This window comes from Pantherophis guttatus, chromosome 1, assembly GCF_059756535.1.
Source record: "Pantherophis guttatus breed Tessera chromosome 1, ASM5975653v1, whole genome shotgun sequence".
Taxonomy (NCBI): Eukaryota; Metazoa; Chordata; class Lepidosauria; order Squamata; family Colubridae; genus Pantherophis; species Pantherophis guttatus.
The window spans coordinates 9,446,144-9,470,150 of record NC_142063.1 but is presented as its reverse complement, the minus strand read 5'-3'; the positions used below and the strand labels follow the sequence as shown (position 1 = coordinate 9,470,150).

The window sequence follows — 24,007 nt, the reverse complement described above, 5'->3', positions numbered from 1 at the left end:
CCACGGAGTGTATGGAATTGCCATGGAGTGTATGGAACATCCATGGAGTGTATGGAATTGCCATGGAGTGTATGGGACGTCCACAGAGTGTATGGAACTGCCATGGGGTATATGGAACGTCCACGGAGTGTATGGAATTGCCATGGAGAGCATGGAACTTCCATGGAGTGTATGGAATTGCCATGGAGTGTATGGAACTTTCACGGAGTGTATGAAACTTCCACGGAATGCATGGAATTGCCATGGGGTGCATGGAACTTCCACGGAGTGTGTGTGACTTCCACAGAATGCACAGAACTCTCACACAGTTTATAAAACATCCCCAAATAACTCCATCCATGTCACAGTTCTGGAGCTTTCACAAAGGGCACAGAACTTCCACGGAGTGCGTGGAACTTCCATGAAGCACACAGAACTTTCGGGGAGTGCATAGAACGTTCTTTCGCAGAGTGCGCAGAACTTCCACAGGTTGCATGGAACTTTTATGAAGTGCACGGCACGTCCATGCATGCACTTCCATGGAGTCCGTGCAGAACTTCCAAGGAACGCATGGAACTTTCATGGAGTGCAGAGACAGGACAAGGAGCTGCAGGCTCCGACACCCCAAGGCTCAGGAAAGGGCTTGCCAAAGTGTCACGGTCCTTTGGAAACCCAGAATGAAACCAGCGTACCTCCGCCGCCTCACTTTGTCGTTTGATAAAACCCGTCCAACAAACAGCTTGTTCGAATCAGAGCAAGTGGTCAGCGCACCCTCCGGCTTCCAAAAGGTTTACATAACACAGTTATGCTGTGCTAGTTTATTTTCTGTCTGTGGGGCAAACCCAGAATTTCGTTCTCTAAAGCACAGTTCAGGAATTGGCAGCTTTAGCATGTTGTGCGAACTCAACCCAAGTGACTCGGTAAGAAACGGCATTTTAAAAAACCTGGAAACCCACTCAAGGTGGGCTTCCAGCCGGGACTGCTGAAAGCTAGGGTGAATTTTCCAGCCTGACCCACTTCTCTCCCATCACAATCAGCCTTTTCGCCGACCGTAGAATGCCCAGGACTTCTGTGCTCAGAGCTGGTGTGACTGGAGTCGAACTTTTGCAGTGGTGGGACCCACATGTAGCACCAAGGAAAAGGGGAGTCGGGGGGGTCTCTTCTCCCCATAAAGTTCTTGTTCCTAGAGAGGAACAGCAGCCCTGCAGGAGCTCAGGAAGTGGGGTTCACTTCTGTGCGTGTTGGCATGTGTGGGACCCGCTGGGACCACGTCAAAAAGAGGAAGAGGAAAAAACAAAACGGACAATGGTAATTTTCGGAGAACTCTTTCACAGTCTGAAACAGAACCCCCCCCACCCTTCCAGAGCCAAAAATAAAAATAAAAGGCGGGTGGGGAAGAGAGAATGAGTAAAGAAACCAGGAGGGCCACCCCCAATGCGTTGTGCAGCCGTCCTGTTCCTTTTTTCCTTAGCAGCAGATAATCGTTGCAACTCGTTTCACGATCGCTGTTCCTTCCTGACTTACCGACAGTACCTTTGCCCACACGCGGGTGGGTGGGGGCAGTGCCCGGGCCTGCCCCTGCCTGCCCACCCCCTCAGGGAGGAGGAGGAGTTTTGCAAAGGCAAGGAAGAATCCAATGAGGAAGCGCCAGGATGAAGAGAACCCCAAAAACACACATACACACACGAAGAAAAGAACCTCCTTTTTTTTTGTATCTCGCGCAGATCTGGAACGCTTGGGAAGTGGGGCATTCCGGTCCCTCCAGACCACTTACGGGGGAATCAAGCATCTCTCACTGTCGTTTTCCTGCTTTGCTCTTCCTCCTCCTCCTCCTCCTCTTCCTCTTCCTCTCTGCAGCAAAACCCCACCCCTCGTGTGAGGAAGAAGGTTACCAAGCCAAGCCACACAACCCTGACCAGCCCTATTTGACCGAAGACGGAGTCCTCTCTGCGCCACTGTATTTCAAGAGATGACTGTAGTCTGTGAGGGTGTGATGAGGTCCCGGCGTCGATGTCCGCTGGGCTCGGGCGTGGGTGGTCTGACCTTCCCCGCTGTTGAACGTGTGGGTGCGCCTGAGGTGAGCGCTTCCTTTGCTGCCCGTGCTGTTACTATTGAAGTTCAGCTTCTCGGGATTCCACTGATTGCCTGTGTCCCCGGTTGGAGCGGATACAACCCGCCGCCGATCCGGGCTGTCGTGCGGCGTGATCGGCAGCTCGCTGCCGTACGAGCTCCGAGTCCCGCAAGGTCGATGGGTCAGCGGGCCTGGATGTGATTGGATACTTCTCGGTCCCTCGCCACCGCTAACCGGGAGATAACGCATGTCTAGCGAGAGGTCTGCTCCTTCGCTGTCCAGTTCTTGGTCCATCAACACGGACTGGCAGGAAATGGGGATGACTCGTCCGGAACTCAGGTGCGACGGCACCGGGGTATGTCCCGCGTGGAGAAGGATAACCGAGGATGGCGGTTCTCCTCCGCGCAGGGAAGCGTTGATGAGATTGTGACTGTATTCCCAGCTGCACGGCTTGGGGTACCGCTTTTGTTGCAAGGGGGTCTGCTCCGGAGTGGGGAGTACCCCTGAATCGAGGTCATGCTGGCCCATCTTAATCAGTCCTTTGGGCCACCCGTTCTGCATGAGTGGAGCCAACAAGTTCTCCGGTTGGCCACCAGGTCCCCGGGAGCGCCGATCTCCCAGCCGGCTGACGCTGACCACGGATTCGCCATGCGCGAGGATGTTTTCCTTGTCTCTGCGGCGGGCCAGTTCCTTACGGTCTCGATGTCCGATGAACCAGCACACGCTAAAGCCCGAGATCACCGCTCCGATGACAAAGGCCGCCACAGAAGAGATGACCAGCAAGTTGACAGACACCAGCCCGTTAGGTTCATCCACAAAGCTTTCCGTCACCAGGCCTGTAGGAATAACATAGAATAACAGGGTTGGAAGGGGCCTTGGAGGTCTTCTAGTCCAACCCTCTGCTCGAGCAGGAGACCCTGCATCATTCTGGACAAATGGTTGTCCAATCTCTTCTTAAAAACCTCCAGTGTTTTTAACCAACTTCTGGTGGCAAGCTGTTCCACTGATTAATTGTTCTCACTGTCAGGAAATTTTTTCTAAGTTCTAGGTTTGACCTCTCTTCTTGTCCTGCCCTCAGGTGCTTTGGAGAATAGGTCAACCCTCTCTTCTTTGTGACAGCCCCTCCAATATTGGAAGACGGTTATCGCATCACCCCTAGTCCTCCTCTTCAGTAAAATAAATTGAATCAACATATAACAAATAGAAATAAAATAAAATAAAATTGACCGAGGTATGACTGACAAACATAGCCTAAGAATTTTGCGGAATAAATACTACTTTGCTAGTATTTTATTTACATACAGATGGTCCTCAGTGTATGACCAGAATCGAGCCCAAAATTTAGGTTGCTAATTGAGACATTTAAGTGAATTTTGCCTCATTTTACGACCTTTTTTTTTTTGCAACATTTGTTAAGTGAATCACTTCAGTTGTTAATTTAGTCACAGGGTCGTTAAGCGAAGCTGGCTTCCCTGTTGACTTTGCTCGTCCTCAGTGTATGACCAGAATCGAGCCCAAAATTTAGGTTGCTAAGTGAGACATTTAAGTGAATTTTGCCTCATTTTACGACCTTTTTTTTTTTTGCAACATTTGTTAAGTGAATTACTTCAGTTGTTAATTTAGTCACAGGGTCTTTAAGCGAAGCTGGCTTCCCCATTGACTTTGCTCGTCAGAAGGTCACAAAAGGGGATCACGTGACATCCCCCCCTCCCCCGGGACACTGCGACCGTCATAAATACGAGTCCATTGCCAAGCCTCTGAATTTTGAGCCTGCGACCATGCTCCAGCGGTCGTAAGTGTGAAAAATGGGTGTAAGTCAATTCTTAGTGCCGTTCTAACTTTGAATGGTCACTAAACAAACGGTTGGAACTCAAGGACTATCTGCAGTTCTATTTTTTTTTAATATTGTACGCCGCCCAGCGTTATCCTGAGGTAAGATGGTCGGGCCAATAAATTGGATAAACAAACAAAATTAAAATGAAATGGATGATTTATAGTCTCTAGCTGAAGATGGCTTGTTTGTCAGTCAGTCTGGCTTTCTATCAGGGTTAGGCAGTTAATCTCAGATCTCCAGGAACTGAACTAAAAAAAAAAAAAAAAATCCGAAACAGGCTGACTCAGCAAAAACTGGTAGACTTGACTTGTAGAGTGGTGCTCACCTTCACAGTCACCGAGGTAAGAGGTCTTGATGCCACCGATATCTTGTTCAAACGCCAGCCTGTAAATTCACGGAGAGGGAATTGGAAATGTTTAATGACATTTATTTATTTTTTAATTTTACTTATTTATCGTATTTCTATGCCACCCCTCTGGTTATGGAATGATGGGACCAAACAACATTCCTGGGTCAGCCAGAGACAGTTTATTGCGCAGTTTCAGAACCAGATTTGTATCTGCAATTCTGAACCCAGAAGAGCTCTGATGCAACTGCTTTTATACATCTCCAAGGCAAAGGATTTTGTGAGCACAGCAGTTTTCCATATATGGTTAACGTACATTTGTTACATTATAATTGACACTTTCTAATTACTAAATTCCTTCGTTATTTTCTAGTTCATAAGATTATCTTAGCTAAACAACCTTCCTCAGTTCTGTGATTGCTGATGCGTAGATTCATGGCTGCTTTGGATAATAAGTAACTTTTTTGTTTCAGATGGATGTCCTTGCATCCTTGACAGCTAGGCCCCTCAGAAGATATATATTACCAAGAATGGAATTTAGCTGACTTAGTGTAATCTCTAAACAAGCACATTTCTTTCTTATAATAATGTGAATAAAGAGGGTCCTCCAGTGTTCATATAGCTGACCCTGTACTATTCCTACATCATTCACATTACTCTCAGCTGCATTGCCTCTGAACAGTTTACAACGGAAACCGTAGAATTGTATAAAAGCTCTTAATATATCAATAAAGGAGAATATTTGTAGCTCGGGGTTGACATGAGGGGGTCCTTGGTGCTCTCTGAGCTTGGTTGTTTTCGGGGAGACGTTTCATGACCCAACTAGGGAACATCATCAGTCTAGGAGGGAGTGGGGTTTGTTGGGAGGAGGAGGAGGAGGAGGAGGAGGAGGAGGAGGAGGAGGAGGACCGTGGGGTCCTTGGTGCTCTCTGAACTTGGTTGTTTTCTGACAGACGTTTCACGGCTCAGCTAGGAAACATCTTCAGTGCTAGAAGGGGGTGGGGTTTGTTGGGAGGAGGAGGAGGAGGAGGAGGAGGAGGAGGAGGAGGACTGCCCCATAGCAAGGCCCTCCAAATCCTCAGATTACCTGGTGTTGCGTTCCACAAAAATACAAGACCCTTCAGGCGTCCAGCCACAGTACGGATCGTTGCTGGCCAAACAATTCCTGAACGACAGAAGACAAACGAGACGTAATGAGGAGGTGACTGGAACCCAGATGGAGGAAGAGATCAAACTCGAACGTCTGTCAAAGCCCCTCTTCCCCACAACCCCTCTCCCCGACCTCCCCCCACCCCCCACCCCGCTTGGGCAAGGATCCTCTCAAACAGACTTTGAGGCTTTGCAACTTTGCAAGATGGCCTTCGGTTCCGGTCTGTGAGGGCAGAATGCCAGGCTTCTCCATCAAATATCACCCTGGCAGCGTTGATGGAAGACCTTGTAATGAGCTGCGGATGGCTCAACTGTTTTATTTCATTATTTCACTTCATTTTTATGTTATGCTATTTATCATTATTCGTTTGATTTTGTTGGTTTGTTTTATTTCATATTTTATTTTATTTATTTGTTGTTTTGTTTATTTTATTTATCTATCATCTAGCTGTCTATCATCTAGCTGTCTATCTTATTATCCATTATCTCTCTCTATCATCTGTCATCTCTCTCTCTCTCTCTCTCTATATATATATATATATATATATATCATCTATCTACCATTCTCTTTATTATCTATCTATTATCTATCTATCTATCTGTCTATCTATCTATCTCTACATTATCTATCATCGATCTATATATCCTAGCTATTTATCTCTCTATCATCTATCTATCTATCTATCTATCTATCTATCTATCTATCTATCTATCTATCATTTTTCTATTATCTCTATCATCTCTCTCTACATTATCTATCATCAATCTATATCCATCCTAGCTATCTCTACCTCTCTAGCATCTATCTATCTATCTATCTATCTATCTATCTATCTATCTATCTATCTATCTATCTATCTATTATCTCTCTCTCTATTATCTCTCTCATCTCTCATCTATCTATCATCTATCAAACATGTCTATCTATTTCTCTTTATCTCTCTCTATATATCCTATCTATCTATCTATCTATCTATCTATCTATCTATCTATCTATCTATCTATCTACCTACCTACCTACCTACCTACCTACCTACCTACCTACCTATCATCTATTATTTATTATTTCTCTCTCTCTTCTCTCTCTCTCTCTCTCATCTATCTATTATCTATCTATCATCTATCAAACATGTCTATCTCTTATCTCTTTGTTATCTCTCCTGTACAGATAGTCCTTGGACTTATGACCACAATTGAGTCCAAATTTCTGTTTCTAAGTGAAACATTTCACAAGTGAATTTTGTTCCATTTTACATCCTTTTTTGCCGCAGTTGTTGAGTGAATCACCGCAGTGATCACCATCACTAAATGAACTGTTGTAAGCTAAGGACTATTTTTACTCTCAAAACTCCGATTCTGCAAACATCCTATGCTCAAGAGATGCAAATCGGAATCCGTGACTTTCTGGGTGGAGTGACATTTTCTGGTTATTTTCCTCAAATCTGCAGGGAAAGAAAAATCCCTTTTGGGTTTAAATGGAGTTTATGGCTTTGAGAGAATTCAATACAGGAATGGCGTGCATGTCCCAAAAAGCATTCCCCTTTTTTTCCCTCCCAATTTCCAAACGCAACGTCCAACATTCATGGCAAGAATCCGAGGAACTCCGTCCGGATTCTGCTCCATCTGCTAATCCAAAAAAAGCCGCAACCCTGGGATCTTTGACCTTCTGCTCTGCAGCATTTGCATTTTATGTTTATTTCGGATTTTGAAGAGCCTGCCTTTTGGCTGTATCCTTGATTTTATTGCCAGTCCTTGTCCAGGGATCAGGCATTTCAGCCGAGAGAACCGGTGAATAACAGGATTTTCATAGCTGGTAATTAAGTGCAGAAACGTTGCCAGGACAGCCGAGGGAGGGAAAAGGCTGCCGTGGTGAGTGATGAACGAAGCAAAGGTGCCTTCGCGGTCGCCAGAGCCGGCAGCGTTCCCCGATAATTGGTCCAAGAACGTCAGAGACGGATGTGCGAGGCCGCTGACCGCCTCCCTGAAATGTGGCATTGAGGGAACGTGGCCAAGGAGCATCAGTTGGCGAGAAGGGCTGTGAAACTGAGCCAAAAATGTTCTTTGTGGGAGGACAGCGGTAGTACAGGGGATCCTCGACTTTACGACGTCGAATCTTGTGAGGGTCAAAAAGCGGGTCGTCCTGTGAGCGATTTTATGAGGTTTAGGAGGGGTGGTTGTTAGATGAAGCCATTGGGGTGGTTTTGCCAAGAAGCGGAAGTAAAGGCCAGGTGTTGGCAAAGATGCCGTCAATCAGGGTCATGTGACCAAAGGACCAAAGGCTGGAAATGCAACGGTGGGGTAGGATAGTGGTTAGGGAGGGGGTGAGGGACAGAGGTAGGAAGGAAGGGAGGATGGGAGGGAGGAAGGAAAGAAGGAAGGGAGGAGGTGAGGGACAGAAGGAGAAAGGAAGGTAGGAAGGAAAGAAAGAAGGAGGGGAAGGGGAAGAAGGGAGGGAGGGAGGAAAGGAAGGAAAGAAGGAAGGGAGGGTGAGGCATGAAGGAAGGAAGGAAAGAAGGAAGGGAGGAGGTGAGGGACAGAAGGAGAAAGGAAGGTAGGAAGGAAAGAAAGAAGGAGGGGAAGGGGAAGAAGGGAGGGAGGGAGGAAAGGAAGGAAAGAAGGAAGGGAGGGTGAGGCATGAAGGAAGGAAGGAAAGAAGGAAGGAAAGGAGGAGGGTGAGGGAGGGAGGAAGGAAAGAAGGAAGGAAGGAAGGAAAGAAAGAAAGGAGGAGGAGGGTGAGGGAGGAAGGAAGGAAGGAACGATAAGGAGGGACAGAAGTGAGAAAGGAAAGAAAGGAGAGAGGAAAGGAAGAGAAAGGAAAGAAAGGGAGGGAGGAGAAAGAAAAGGAAGGGAAGGAAGTAAGGAAAAAAGGAAGGAATGAAGAAGAAAGGGAGGCAAGAAGGATAGGGAAGGAAGGAAAAGGAAACAAGGGATAGGATGGAAGGGAGGAGGAAAGGAAGGGAGGGATGATGGAGGGAGGAAGAAGAAGAGAAATTGAGGAAGGGAGAAAGAAGGAAGGAGGGAAGGAACGATAAGGAGGGAGGGAAGCGAGAAAGGAAAGAAGGGAGGGAGGAAAGGAAGAGAAAGGAAAGAAAGGGAGGGAGGGAGGAGAAAGAAAAGGAAGGGAAGGAAAGAAGGGAGGAATGAAGAAAGGAAGGGAGGGGAGAAGGATAGGGAAGGAAGGAAAAAGAAACAAGGGATAGGAAGAAGGGAGGAGGAAAGGAAGGGAAGGGAAGGGAAGGGAAGGGAAGGGAAGGAAAGGGAGGAAGGAAGGAAGGAAGGAAGGAAGGAAGGAAGGAAGGAAGGAGAGAGGAAGGAACTAAAATACCAAATATACAGAACTGGTGTTGTTTATATTAATGGCTGCAAGGATTTTACGTGCCTTTTATTGGAAAAGTCTTTTGACCTTTCTCTGGCTAACTAAATGTGGATGTTCAGAATAGAATAACCTTCTATTTAAAAAATGAGATTTGACCTGGCATTTTAATTGGAAACCCTTCTAGGGCTACAATTTTATACCCGCAATTTGTGCCGCATCGAAAATTGGAGCTTCAAAGTCCTTTTATTTATTTATTTATTTATTTTTTTAAAATTTGATGTATAATTTATGGTACAGTATTGACTTCATGCATTATTTATTACCTACAGTTTCCTTTTAATGATTCGAAGAGTGCTAACCAAGCATTTCTTTCTTTCCTTTTCTTTTTTTTTTTTGCTCGAAACCAAACAGGTTTATGGATGTTGCTTAGGAAAAGGAGATAAAATATCTCATCATATGGAGAACTTCTAATGACGTAACAGAATATCTTAATTTTAGGATCGTTCAGATTTGTGGTTTATGTGCCTGTGTTACTTTCCCAGTACATCAGTGTTTCTCCACGTGGACGACTTGAAGATGGGTGGGCTTAAGGCAGAACTAGAACTCACTGTCTCCCGGTGATTGGCCCAAAGTCACCGTGCTGGCTTTCATACCTAAGATGGAACTAGAACTCACCATCTCCTAATGATTGGCCCAAACTCACCAGCCGACTTTCATACCTAAGAACGAACTAGAACTCACCGTCTCCTAGTTACTGGCTGAAAGTCACCATGCTGGCTTTCATACGTAAGATGGAACTAGAACTCACCGTCTCCTAGTGATTGGCCCAAAGTCACTGTGCTGGCTTTTATACCTAAGATGGAACTAGAACTCACCATCTCCTAGTGACTGGCTGAAAGTCACCATGCTGGCTTTCATACCTAAGAATGAACTAGAGCTCACCGTCTCCTAGTGATTGGCCCAAAGTCACCGTGCTGGCTTTTATATCAAAAATGGAACTAGAACTCACCATCTCCTAATGATTGGCCCAAACTCACCAGCCCGCTTTCATACCTAAGAATGAACTAGAACTCACCATCTTCTAGCAACTGGCTGAAAGTCACCATGCTGGCTTTCATAAGTAAGATGGAACTAGAACTCACCGTCTCCTAGTGATTGGCCCAAAGTCATACCAGCCCGCTTTCATACATAAGAATGAACTAAAACTCACAATCTCCTAGTGACTGGCTGAAAATTACCCAGCCGGCTTTCATATCTAAGGTGGAACTAGAACTCACAGTCTCCTAGTGACTGGTCAAAAGTCACCCAGCCAACTATCATACCTATGATGGAACTAGAACTCACAATCTCCTAGCAATTGGCTGGAAGTCACTGTGCCAGCTTTCATGCCTAGAACTCACCGTCTCCCAGTGATGAGCCTAAAGTCAACCAGCTGATTTTCATGCCTAAAGCAGGACACGGATTGAGTGATACCCCCAGTTCAGCAGAAGCAAAAGTGCGGACTCACTTCATACACGTGGAATGCTGGTGGCACCTGGCCACGGGGGCCCGCACGACGCAGGGGGGGAAGGCCAGCAGCAGTGATCCCGTAGCCTTATCCAGCTCCATGCTCAGCAGTTTCCGTTCACCTGTTGCGTCCTTCCCGCACCTGGGAAAAGAGGAAGGGGAGGATGAGTACGGCGGGTTGCAGAATCAGCCGGATGTTTAGTCGGCACTCGGCATGTGTATCCATCCTTCCATTGAGTCCTTCCCAAAGACCTAGGGGATTATTATTGTTGTTGTTATTTGTATAATGTATATGCCACCCAATGCCTAACAACTCCGGGAATGGGGAGGGGGAGGAACAATGGCGGCGGATTTACAAATAAAAATGTGAAAAACAAGGGGGGAAAAAATGGTAGACAAACATGAAAAATGTTTTTGGGAAACTCCCTGACTTCTGTTTTAAGATGGACAGCTCTAAAAATCAAAATCAAAATCAAAAATAAAATAATAAAATAATAAATAAAATAATAAACAAAACAAAACAAAACAAAATAAAATAAAACAATAAAATATAAACCAAAGCAAAACAAAATAATAAATAAAATAAAATATAAAACAAAACAAAATTTAAAAATTTCCAGAATTCCTCAGTCATCATAGGTGGATTTCAACTCCCAGAATTCTCCAGCTGGGATGAGTGGACTTCAACTCCCAGAATTCCCCAGCTGGAATGAAGCCTTCTTGCTTTTCAACTTTGAAAAACGAAGGGGTGTGTATCAGAGGTGGGTTTCAGCAGGTTCTGACCAGTTCTGGCGAACCAGTAGCGGAAATTTTGAGTCGTTCGGAGAACCGGTAGTAAAAATTCTGACTGGCCCCGCCCCCATCTTATTCTCTGCCTCCCGAGTCCCAGCTGATCGGGAGGAAATGGGGATTTTGCAGTGTTCTTCCCCTGGAGTGGGGTAGGAATGGAGATTTTGCAGTATCTTTCTGCTGCCACGCCCACCAAGCCATGCCACGCCCATCAAGCCACACCCACAGAACCGGTAGTTAAAAAAATTTGAAACCCACCACTGGTGTGTATGTCTCTGTGGTTTGTTTGCACAAGTGTGTTTGTCGGTTTCGACTCACTTGTCACTGGGGTAGGTCTCAAATTCCTCCAGCAGCAAGCTGTGGCTACTGGCTCGGGCGGGAGACGAGCTGGCGCTGAGGTTGGCGCGGATGAGGAATTTCAGGACGGTTCCCGAATCGGAGCCCAGAAAGACGACGGTGTAATTCCGACCCGGTCCGGCTGCGTTGTCCACCACAATCTTCCGGAGTTGGTACCTTTTCCGGGAAAGGATGGAAGGTTAATCGGCCGGATTCAGAACTGACGCACTTATGATTTAAAATAATAATAATTTTAAATAATGTCCATTTATTTTTAGCATGCCAGATTATTTTAAAACATTTTTGATCCCACCTTAATTCTTGTTTAGAAATAAAAGTAGTCCTCGACTTACAACCATTCGTTTAGTGACCAAAGTCACCACGGCATGGAAAAAAGTGACTTAGGACCATTTTTCGCACTTACGACCGCGGCTGCATCCCAGGGGCACAGGATCAAAATTCAGACGCTTGGCAACTGGCTCGTATTTGTGACCTTAATAGCGTCCTGGGGGTCACTTGGTTCCCTTTTGCAACCTTTGGGACAAGGAAAGTCCACGGAGTAGCTGGATTCACTTAATAACCGTGTTAGGAGCAGTGATTCATTCAGCAACGCTGGTGAGAAAGGTCGTAAAACAGGGCAAAACTCACTTAAGAAATTTGCATGTGAAGACAGTGGAGACAATTGTGGGCGGGGCCCAGATGTTGGAGGGAGGAGCCACATCGACACCCCTGTAAGGTACAGGTAGTCCTCGACATACAACCACAACGGAGCCCCCAAATCTCTGTGGTTAAGCGAGAAGTTGGTTAAGTGGGTTTTGCCGCCCATGTTACGACTTTCCTCGCCACGCCGGTTAAGTGAACATGGTTGTTAAACGAATCTGGTCTCCCTTTTGACTTTACCGATTAGAAGGTCGCAAAAGGGGATCGCGTGACACCCCTCCCCCAGGACACCGCAACCGTCGTAAATGTGAGTCGGTGGTCAAGCATCTGAATGTCCACCACGTGACCACGGGGATGTTGCCACGGTTGAAACCATGAAAAGTGGTCGTAAGTCACTTTTTTCAGCGATGTAACTTGGAACGGTCACTAAACGAACTGTCGCAAGTTGAGGACCACCTGTACTAGAGTTGTTCAAGCATCACTATACCCGAATCGCAGCCCACCCCTGTATACATCTGGTACAAGAAAGAAACTCGGTGTATGACCGCCAGTGAGCCCAAAATGTCTGAGGTAAACGCGAGACATTCGTTCCGTGAGATTTTGCTCCATTTTACGATCTTCCTTGCCACCGTTGTGGAGCGAAACGCTGCCGCTGATAAGTTAGTAATCGTGGCCATTCAATGAATCTGGTTTCCCCCATTGACTTTGGCTGTCAGAAGGTCGCAAAAGGGGGATCGCGTGACACACACACACACACACACACACACACACACACACACACCCAGGACTTCGCGAACGTCATGCCTATGAGTCAGAAATTTTGATCACGTGACCACGGGGATGTAGCCTCCGTTGAAACCGTGAAAAGTGGTCATAAGTCACTTTTTTCAGTGATATTGTAACTTGGAACGGTCACTAAACGAACTGTCGTAAGTCGAGGACCACCTGTACTAGAGTCGTTCAAACATCACTGTACCCAAATCGCAGGTTGTATCTGCTTTCAGTCACGGTTGGTAGAGCCCTAAAGTCAGAATTTCTCAATTTTAGTGACTTTAAAACGGATGGACTTCAACTCCCAGAATTCCCCAGCCAGCATGCCTTGAAACAACCAGAATTAAAGGAGCGGCCCTTAAACAGGTAAGTCCTCGACTTACAACAGTTCACTTTTGTGACCATTCAAAGCTACAACGGCACTGAAAAAAAAAGTGACTTACGTCCATTTTTCACGCGTACGACCGTTGCAGTCACCTGATTTACATTCGGATGCTTGAGCACGGACTCACATTTACGACGGTTGCAGTGTCTCGTGAGGGGGGTGTCACGCAATCCCGTTTTGCGACCTTCTGACGAGCAAAATCAAGGGGGGGGAACCACGATTCACTTAACGACCGTCTTACTAACTTAACCGCTGCCGTGATTCGCTTGACCAAGGGGGCAAGAAAAGTCGGCAAACGGGGCAAAGCTTCATAAATTTCTCACTGAGCTACCTAAATTTTGGGCTCCGTGGCGGTCGTAAGCCGAGGACTACCTGTTCCTCCGTTGAGGCCGGTTTAATCCCATTAGGACTTGGGAGTTTGTGTGAATTCCACCATTGGCTTCTCAACTGTCCCTGGCCTTTGCTCCCATTTACGACGGTTGCAGTGTCCCGGGTGTGTGTGTGTGTGTGTCTCACAAAATCCCCTTTTGCGACCTTCTGACAAGTCAAGGCAAGGGGGAGAAGCCCGATTCGCTTAACGACTGTCGAGAACTAACTGTGTACAGCTGCAAAATGAGGTAAGTTTTTTTTTTTTTTGGCAAGGGCCACAGGTTGTTGTTACACACGCACAGGGACAACACACACAAATTGTCCTACGCGCCGTTGTAAAACAGCCAACTCGCGTGCATGGAACAATTCAACCCCCCCGTCTCTCCCCTCCCCCCCCAATCATGCCATCTCCTGGTGTGCAATTTTTGCAAGACGACAGAAATAATGCTTGATTAATTTCACATAAAACAGCAATTAAGACAGATTTAATTAGATCCAGACGGTCTTGGCTGAGACGGGGAGGAAATTAACAGAAGCGAGCATTTCCCCGGTCTCCTCCACCTGCCTGGGAAGAGAATTGTGCCGAGATCTGCGTACAGGTAAATCCTCGACTTACAACCGTTCGTTTAGTGACGGAACCAGGGGTGGGCTTCAAAAATTTTAGCAAGGGGGTTCTCTGCCCGGTTGCTGGGTAGGCGTGGCCATGGTGGGCGTGAGCTAGTCAGCCTCCTGCACCACGGCGGGGGTGGGTGGGGTGTTTTAGCCCTCCCCAGGCTCCGGAGGCTTTTCCTGAGCCTCCGAGAGGGCGAAAACAACCTCCCCAGGGTCTGGATGACCTCTGAACTTCCAGTACGCCCATTTTTTGCCCTCCCCGAGCTTCCGTGCGTGCCCTGCAATTACTTGCATCTAAAACAGGCCGCGTGGGGACTCCTGGGAGGAGTGGGGGCAGGGTGGGCGGGGTGGGGCCAGCCACAAGTGGGATTAGGTCGTTCTCCGAACTGCACAGAATCTTAGCTAGAGGTTCTCCCGAACCCCTACGAACCTCCAGCAGCCTGCTCCTGGATGGAATTGAAAAAAAGGAACCGAGGACTGTTTTTCACACTTAACAACCGTCGCAGCATTCCCCAGGGTCCCCTGATCAAAAATTCAAACGCTTGGCAACTGGCTCACGCTTATGAGAGTTTTGCAACAGACTCGTTGTAAAAGGGGGGTCACGCGATCCCCTTCTGCGACCTTCCGACAAGCCAAGTCGACGGAAAAACCTGATTCGCTTAACAACCGTGTTCCTAACTGAACGACGGCAGTGGATTCGGTTACCAACTGTGGCGAGAGACGGACGTGAACGCGGCGTGAAACGGGGCACAATTCGCTTCGCCGCCGTCTCGCTTACAATGAAAATTTGGGGCTCCGTCACGGTCTTAAATTGAGGACGACGTGAGGCCTTGCCGAGGGGACGGCCTCTGGATTTCCAGATGTTGCTACATGTCCTACAGAAAGGAGCCGAAGCCTTTGTAGGCAGACATCTGGGAAGCCCCCTAATGAAACCCCTGCCGGGTGTGAGGAAAGGTCGTTGCGGTAAACCGAGATTAACCTGGTTAATCAGGAAGGCTCATTTTGGAAACGTCAGAGGCGCCTTTCGGAAGAGGCCTCCTTCGGTTTCCGTGCAAACTTAATCCTGCTTCAAACGGTTTCGATGCCCTCCGGCCGCCTCGTCTCCCTCGCTTGCAAATCGGAGCAGATGCCACGGCTTAATTGGCTGAAACTTACACCGCGAAGCCCCCTGAAGGGAGAGAGCTCGCTCCCATGAAAAGCAGGGGAGGAGGGGGTTTATTCATTTGCATTTCGTGCTTTATTTACAGGGAGTCCTCGATTTACGACCGTGATTTGTCCTTCCTTCCTTCCTTTCTTACTTTCCTTCCCTTCTTCCTCCCTCTCTCCTTTCCTCCTTTCCTTCCTTTTTTCCTTCCTCCCTCCCTCCTTCCCACTCCCTCCTTCCTTCCTCCCTTCTTCCCTCCCTCCTTCCATCCTTTGTTTCTTCCTTCCTTTCCTCCCTCTCTCCCCGTCCCATCTCTTTCTCCTTCCCTTCCTTCTTTCCTTCCTACCTTCCTTCTGCCTCCCTTCCTCCCTCCCTGCCTCCCTCCCCTTTCTTTCTTTCTTTCTTTCTTTCTTTCTTTCTTTCTTTCTTTCTTTCTTTCTTTCTTTCTTTCTTTCCTTCCTTCCTTCCTTCCTTCCTTCCTTCCTTCTACCCTTCTTCCCTCCCTCCTTCCTTTGTTCCTTCCTTTCCTCCCTCCCCCTCCCCCTCTCCCCTGTCCCATCTCTTTCTCCTTCCCTTCCTTCTTTCCTTCCTACTGTCCTTCTGTCTCCCTTCCTCCCGCCCTTCCTCCCCTCCTTCTTTCTTTCTTTCTTTCTTTCTTTCTTTCTTTCTTTCTTTCTTTCTTTCTTTCTCTCTCTCTCTCTCTCTCTCTCTCTCTCTCTCTCTTTTTTTCTTTCCTTCTACCCTTCTTCCCTCCCTCCTTCCTTTGTTCCTTCCTTTCCTCCCTCCCCCCTCCTCCTCTCCTCTCCCCTATCCCATCTCTTTCTCCTTCCCTTCCTTCTTCCCTTCCTACCTTCTGCCTCCCTCCCTCCCTCCCTTCCTCCCCTCCCTCTTTCTTTCTTTCCCTTCTTATACTCTGGTTTCTCTTCAGATCATATAAATCTTTCCCTTCTTTCCTTCCTTCCTTCTTTCCTTCCTTCCATCCTCCTTCCATCCTTCCTTCCTTTGTTTCTTCCTTCCTTCCTTCCCCGATGGTCGCCTCCCCTGTGGTCATGTGACCGAATTTCAGGTGCATGGCAACTGTGTCGCATTTATGGCCGTTTGAAAAATCTCCCTGTTAGGTGACTGTGTTTTACGATGGTTTTTAGGTTTTCGGCAAATAGCATGGCCATAGCTAACTACTGGTTTGCTTAAGGAGGAAGCAGGAGGGAGGAGAAGAAAAAGAAGAGAAAGGGGGAAAAGAAGGAGGAGGAGGTGGGAGAGATGAAGAGGAAGAAGAGGACAGGAAGGAGAGGAAGAAGAGAAAAAACAAGAAGAAGGAATAGAAGGCAAAGGAGAAGGGGAAGATAAACAAGACAAGAAGAAGAAGAGAAAGGAGAAGATAAAAGAGGAGGAGGAATAGAAGGAGAAGGAGAAAAAGATGAAGAAGAAAAGAAGAAAAAGAACAGGAAGAGGAAGAAGATGAAGAAGAAGAGGAGGAGGAGGAAGAGAAAGGAGAAGAGAAAGGAGGAGGAATAGAAGGAAAAGGAGAAAAAGAGGAAGAAGAAAAGAAGGAGCAGGAGGAGGAAGAAATGGAAGAAGAAGAAGATAAAGGAGAAGATAAAGGAGGAGGAGGAATAGAAGGAGGAGAAAAAGAAGAGGAAGAAAAGAAGGAGAAGAACAGGAGGAGGAGGAGGAGAAGGAGAGGAAGAGGAAGAGGAAGAAGAAGGAGGAGAAGAAGAAGAAGGAAAAGGAAAAGGAGAAGGAGGAGGAAGAAATGGAAGAAGAAGAAGAAGAAGAAGAGGAAGAAGAAGAAGGAGAAGGAGAAGAAGAAGAGGAAGAAGAAGAAGGAGGAGAAGAAGAAGGAAAAGGAGAAGGAGAAGGAGGAGGAAGAAATGGAAGAAGAAGAAGAAGAAGAAGAAGAAGAGGAAGAAGAAGGAGAAGGAGAAGGAGAAGAGGAGAAGGAGAAGGAGAAGAAGGAGAAGAGGAAGGAGAAGGAAAAGGAGAAGAAGGAGAAGAAGAAGAAGAGGAGGAGGAGGAGGAGGAGGAGGAGGAGGAGGAGGAGGAGGAGGAGGAGGAGGAGGAGGAGGATTATTCTTCATTTCTCACCGAGCCACACTCCGGATGATCCAAGGGGCGTTGCCCAATGATGGGACCGACTCGTCCATCAGGGGATGCGTCTTGACAAAGTTCAGGATCTCGTCGGGAAAAAGACTGGAGGAATTGTGCTGCATTCCAGGCGCCGCACAACAACCTGGTCTGGGGAACCAAAGAGGAGAGCGTGAATCGAACCGAAGACGGGCGACGGACGTTTTGGGAGACTCTTTGCCCGACCCCTATCTTCCTTCTGTCGTCACCCATCCCTGCAACCTCCTTCACTGTTGTCCCATCTTCGTGCAGGTAGTCCTCGACTTACAACCGTCCGTCGACTGACTGTTCAAAGTTACGACGGCACTGTGACTTAGGACTGTTTTTCACACTTACGGCCGTCGCAATTCGGGGACGTTATTTTGTGACCTTCCAACAAGCGAAGTCAATGGGGAAAACCGGAAGGTCGCAAAAGGGGAGCCTGTGACCTTGGGATGCTGCAACCGTCATAAATACGAGTTGCCAAGCCTTCTGAATTTTGATCACGTGACCGTGGGGATGCCAAAACGGTCGTAAGTGTGAAAAACGATCGTAAGTCACTTTTTTCCAGGGCCGTCGTAAATTAAAGGTCACTAAATCAATCAGAATAGACCTGGAAAGGGACCTCGGAGGTCTTCTACTCCAACCCCCTGCTCAAGCAGGAGATCCTATACCAGTGATGGCAAACCTAGGGCACATGTGCCACAGATGGCACACGGAGCCATATCTATGGGCACGCGAGCGTTGCCCTAGCTCAGCTCCAGCGTGCATGCATGCGCTGGCCAGCTGATTTTCGGGCCTTCTGGGCCCACCGGAAGTCGGGATACAGGTTGTTTCTGGCCTCTGGAGGGTCTCTGGGGATGGGGTGGGGAAGGCTGTTTTTTCCCTCCCCAGGCGCCTAGAAAGCCACTGGAGCCTGGGGAGGGCGAAAAACGGGCCTACTAGGCCCACCGTGCCATCGCGTGTCAAAAACTGGGGGAGTACCGGGGGTGCGTGCGGGCGCGGGCATTGAATTATGGGTGTGGGCATACGTGCGCACGACCCCCTGAGCTCTCCTCGCTTTTGGCACGTGACGGCAAAAAGGTTAAGTATCACTGCCCTATCCCATTCCAGACAATTAGCTGTCCAATCTCTTCTTAAAAACCAATTTATTCTCCAAAGTACCTGAGGGCAGGACAAGAAGCAATGGGTGGAAACTAATCAAGGAGAGAAGCAACCTGGAATTAAGGAGAATTAAGGAGACACTTCCTAACAGTGAGGACAATTAACCAGTGGAACAGCTTGCCACCAGTTGTGAAGGCGCCAATACTGCAGGTTTTTAAGAAGAGATTGGACAGCCAGTTGTCCTTAATTCCAGGTTGCTTCTCTCCTTGATTAGTTTCCACCCATTGCTTCTTGTCCTGCTCTCAGGTACTTTGGAGAATAAATTGACCCCCCCCTCTTCTTTGGGGCAGCCCCTCAAATCCTGGAATACTGCTATCATGTCCCCCCCTAGTCCTTCTTTTCTCTAAACTAGCCAAACCCAAATCCTACAACCATTCTTCAGATGTTTTAGTCTCCAAGCCAGTGGTGAAATCTAAAATTTGTTACTACCGGTTCTGTGGGCATGGCTTGGTGAGGGTGGGGGTAAAGTGACTGGGTGGGCATGGCCAATTTTTAAAATCCTTTTAAAACCATTTTTTCTACAACCTGTTCGGCAAAGAGGTTGTAAAAAAATGCTTTCAAAAGGCTCTGACGATCCCAGCTGAGTTGCCTGATCGTCAGAGGCTTTTTTTTCTTTTAAATGCCTCTGACGATCAGGCAACTCAGCTTGGATGGGTTTTTTTCTTTTAAATGCCTCTGACGATCCAAGCTGAGTTGCCTGATCGTCAGAGGCATTTAAAAGAAAAAAAGTCTCTGCCGATCAGGCAACTCAACTTGGATCGTCAGAGGCATTTAAAAGAAAAAAAAGGTTTTTTTTCTTTTAAAAGCCTTTGATGATCCCAGCTGAGCCGTGCGATCATCAGAGGCTTTTTTTTTTTTTTACTTTTAAAAGCATTTTTTCGGCCGAAGAAGTTGTAGAAAAAATGCTTTTAAAAGTTAAAAAAAAAAAGCCTCTGATGATCGTGCGGCTCAGCTGTGATCCTAAAATGCTTTTAAAAGCCTTTAGAGGATCCCAGCTGAGTTGCCTGATCGGCAGAGGCTTTTTTTCTTTTAAATGCCTCTGACGATCCAAGCTGAGTTGCCTGATCATTAGAGGCATTTAAAAGAAAAAAAGTCTCTGCTGATCAGGCAACTCAGCTTGGACCGTCAGAGGCATTTAAAAGAAAAAAAGGGTTATTTCTTTTAAAAGCCTTTGATGATCCCAGCTGAGCCGTGCGATCATCAGAGGCTTTTTTTTTTTTTTTACTTTTAAAAGCATTTTTTCGGCCGAAGAAGTTGTAGAAAAAATGCTTTTAAAAGTTAAAAAAAAAAAGCCTCTGATGATTGTGCGGCTCAGCTGGGGGGGGGGGCAGGGATTTTTGCTACCGGTTCTCCGAACCACCTGCCTCCATCGCTACCGGATCGGGCGATCCGGTCCGAACCGGGAGCATTTCACCCCTGCTCCAAGCCTTTGATCATCTTAGTTGCTCTTCTTTGCGCTTTTCCCAAAGTCTCAACGAATGAATGGTTGTAAATTGAGCACCATTCTGTATGATTCAAAACAGGTGGGCAGTCGCAGAAGTCATTGGCCCCTGAGCTCATGGAAATCAGAACGGGATTGCTTGAGGTAGTGGGGGGGGGAGCATCAGGAGGAATTCCTTGAGGACTAGAAACATTTCCATAGTGGCTTTTGTCTAGCTGGTTTCCAGGCGGCTTGTGGTTTATTCTCTTACCGTGGTTTGGGAACCAGCTCTTCCGGGACCGGAGTCCAAATGGATTCGGGAGATTTTTGTTCTCGGAAGCGACCTTCGAAAACGGATGCAATTTGGGCCATGTCGTACGCGCAGACGGCTGAGCCAGGAATGCTGCAAAGAGAGAGAGAGAGACACACGCACAAAAAATGGATTGAAGGAAAACTATATAGCTACAGTTCACTAGATTCCAGTTGCGTTCCGGAACTTTCTAAGTTACTTAGATTGAACCCGAGATAGGACATGCAGCATTGAATGTGAGGGTTGGAAGGGACCTTGGAAGGTCTTCTAGTCCAACCCCAAGCTTGAGCAGGAAACCCTAAAAAACCATTTCAGACAGATGGCAATAGCATTTATATACCGCTTCACAGTGCTTTACAGCCCTCTCTAAGCGGTTTACAGAGTCACCATATGGTCCACAACAATCTTGGGTTCGTACAAATGGTTGTACCACCTCTTCTTAAGAACGTTGAGTGTTGGAGCACTCACAACTTCTGGAGGCAAGCAGTTCCACTGATTAATTGTCCTCACTGTCAGGAAATTTCTCCTTAGTTCTAGGTTGCTTCTCTATGTGATTAGTTTCCACCCGTTGCTTCATCTCAATATTCTATTCTATTCTATTTATTTAATTTTATTAGTCATATTTCTATGCCGCCCACTCTCCGAGGACTCTGGGTGGCTTACACCAAAGACAGTATACTAAATATCATATTGCCCCCAACAATCTGGGTCCTCATTTTACCCACCTCGGAAGGATGGAAGGCTGAGTCAACCTTGAGCCGGTGAGATTTGATCCGCTGATCTCCTGAACTAGCAGTCAGCTGAAGTAGCTGCAGTACTGCACCCTAACCACTGCGCCACCTCGGCTCTACTCTCTTCTCTTCTCTTCTCTTCTCTTCTCTTCTCTTCTCTTCTCTTCTCTCTTCTATTCTTCATTCCAGTATTGTATGCTATGCTATGCTATGCTATGCTATGCTATGCTATGCTATGCTATGCTATGCTATGCTATGCTATGCGATTCTATTCTATTCTATTCTATTCTATTCTATTCTATTCTATTCTATTCTATTCTATTCTATTCTATTCTATTCTTCATTCCAGTATTGTATACTATGCTATGCTATGCTATTCTATCCTTATTCTCTATTCTATTCTATTCTATTCTATTCTATTCTATTCTATTCTATTCTATTCTATTCTATTCTATTCTATTCTATTCTATTCTATTCTATTCTATTCTATTCTTCATTCCAGTATTGTATACTATGCTATGCTATGCTATTCTATCCTTATTCTCTATTCTATTCTATTCTATTCTATTCTATTCTATTCTATTCTATTCTATTCTATTCTATTCTATTCTATTCTATTCTCTATTCTATTCTTTTATTCTCTATTCTATTCTTCATTCCAGTATCGTATGCTATGCTATGCTATGCTATGCTATGTTATGCTATGCTATGCTATGCTATGCTATGCTATCCTATCCTATCCTATCCTATCCTATCCTTTCTATTTATCCTTATTCTCTATTCGATTCTTCATTCCAATATTGTATTCTATTTTCTGTCCAATCTCTTGTAAAAAGCCTCCAGTGATGAAGCACCCACAGCTTCTGGAGGCCAGCCGTTCCACTGATTAACTGTCCTCACTGTCAGGAAGTTTCTCCTTAATTCCAGGTTGCTTCTCTCCTTGATGAGTTTCCATCCATTGCTTCTTGTCCTGCCCTCGGGGGCTTTGGAGAATAGCCCCTGAGATATTGGAAGACTGCTTTCATGTCACCCTTAGTCCTTCTTTTCACTAGATTAGTTTACATATAAATAGCGGGACTCTCTGGGGAATTCTGGGAGTTAAAGTCCACAAGTCTTAAAGTTGCCAATTTGGAGACCCCTCGTTTTATGCATGCCCACCTTTAATCATCCCAGCTCACCTGTTGGTGGGTGTGGAGAAGACGGCCAGCACCATTGGCCTCCCCTCGATCTCCAAAATGTCCGTGACCGACTGGATGACGTTGAAGTAGAAGTGAGAGTCTCCTGGGACGGAGCAATTCAGACGAGCCTTGAGGAAGGACGTCCACTGTTTCTCCAAGACCCGCTGAGATCCCCCCATGTCGTTCTTGCAAACTCGAGCCACTCTGGAAACCACCATCTACGTGGAGGAGAAGGAGGAGGAGAGAAGCTGAATTTCTCTGGGATTCTGTCTCATTTGGGCAAAGAACAGGAGGGAATAATATCTTCTTCGCATCTGCCCTGGGCTTTGCTTGGTCGGATGGATAGAGAGATAGATAGATAGATAGATAGATAGACAGACAGACAGATAGATAGATAGATAGATAGATAGATAGATAGATAGATAGATAGACAGATAGACAGTCATGATAGATAGATATTATAGATAGACAGAAAGGCATATAGATACAGATAGACAGATGATAAATAGATGAATAGATATAGATAGATAGATAGATAGATGATAGATAGACAGAAAGACAGAGAGAGATAGGCAGATGATAAACAGATGATGGATATACTGTAGATGATAGAGAGTGAGAGACAGACAGACAGATGATAGATGGATGGATAGATAGATAGACAGGTACAGGTAGAAAGACAGATGAGAAATAGAGAGATGATGGATATATATTAACTATACACACACACACACACACACACACACACACACACATATATATATGATAGATAGATAGACAGACAGAGACGGCAGATAGATGATAAATAGATGAATAGATATAGATAGATAGATGATAGATAGATGATAGACAGACAGACAGACATGATAGATAGATATTTTAATTTAATTTAATTTAATTTAATTTAATTTAATTTAATTTAATTTAATTTAATTTAATTTAATTTAATTTAATTTCCAATTTATATACCGCCCTTCTCCCTGAGGACTCAGGGCGGTATACAGCCAAGATAAAAAACATAGAATACAAATATTAAAGCATTTAAAAATATATATAAATTTTGGCCCAAAAGTTAAGAATCACAAACTAATTAAAAGAATTTAAAAATTTCTTCTAAGCCAACCCGGCTTGCTGAAAAAGATAGGTTTTCAGGGAACGACGGAAGGCATTGAGGTCATGGATTCTTCTCATCTGATTCCAGAGGGCAGCTGATTCCAGAGGGTGGGAGCCCCCACAGAGAAGGCCCTCCCCCTGGGGGCCACCAGCCTACATTGTCTGGCTGATGGCACCCCGAGGAGGCCCTCTCTGTGGGAGCGCACGGGTCGATGGGAGGTCGTCAGTAGCAGCAGGCGGTCTCGGAGATAGCTAGGCCCTATGCCATGGAGCGCTTTAAAGGTGATAACCAACACCTTGAAGCGCACCCGGAAGACCACCAGGAGCCAGTGCAGCTCGCGCAGGAGCGGTGTTACATGGGAGCGCCATGTTGCTCCCATCACTACCCGCGCTGCTGCATTCTGGACCAGCTGGAGCCTCCGGGTGCTCTTCAAGGGGAGCCCCATGTAGAGAGCGTTGCAGTAGTCAAGGCGAGAGGTGACGAGGGCGTGAGTGACTGTGCACAAGTGAGTGACTGTGCATATTATAGATAGACAGAAAGGCATATAGATACAGATAGACAGATGATAAATAGATGAATAGATATAGAGAGACAGACAGACAGACAGATAGATGATAGATAGACAGAAAGACAGAGAGAGATAGGCAGATGATAAACAGAGAGATGATGGATATACTGTAGATGATAGAGAGAGAGTGAGAGACAGACAGATGATAGATG

General features: G+C 46.3%; 1 protein-coding gene across 3 annotated transcripts in view; it reads right to left on the bottom strand.

Moving 5' to 3' along the window:
- Positions 1-1,288: 1,288 nt before the first annotated feature.
- SEMA6B (semaphorin 6B) overlaps positions 1,289-24,007 on the bottom strand; it is a 207,440-nt gene continuing 184,721 nt past the window's right edge. For all 3 annotated transcript variants that reach the window (XM_060681688.2, XM_060681685.2, XM_060681687.2), the window contains exons 10-17: positions 22,174-22,391; positions 20,226-20,357; positions 17,353-17,502; positions 11,309-11,503; positions 10,203-10,343; positions 5,318-5,395; positions 4,210-4,268; positions 1,289-2,886 (exon numbers count right to left, since the gene is read on the bottom strand). In XM_060681688.2, the coding sequence (XP_060537671.1) occupies positions 1,901-2,886; positions 4,210-4,268; positions 5,318-5,395; positions 10,203-10,343; positions 11,309-11,503; positions 17,353-17,502; positions 20,226-20,357; positions 22,174-22,391 (1,959 nt within the window). In that variant the 3' untranslated portion in view covers positions 1,289-1,900. The remainder of the gene's footprint in view (positions 2,887-4,209; positions 4,269-5,317; positions 5,396-10,202; positions 10,344-11,308; positions 11,504-17,352; positions 17,503-20,225; positions 20,358-22,173; positions 22,392-24,007) is intronic.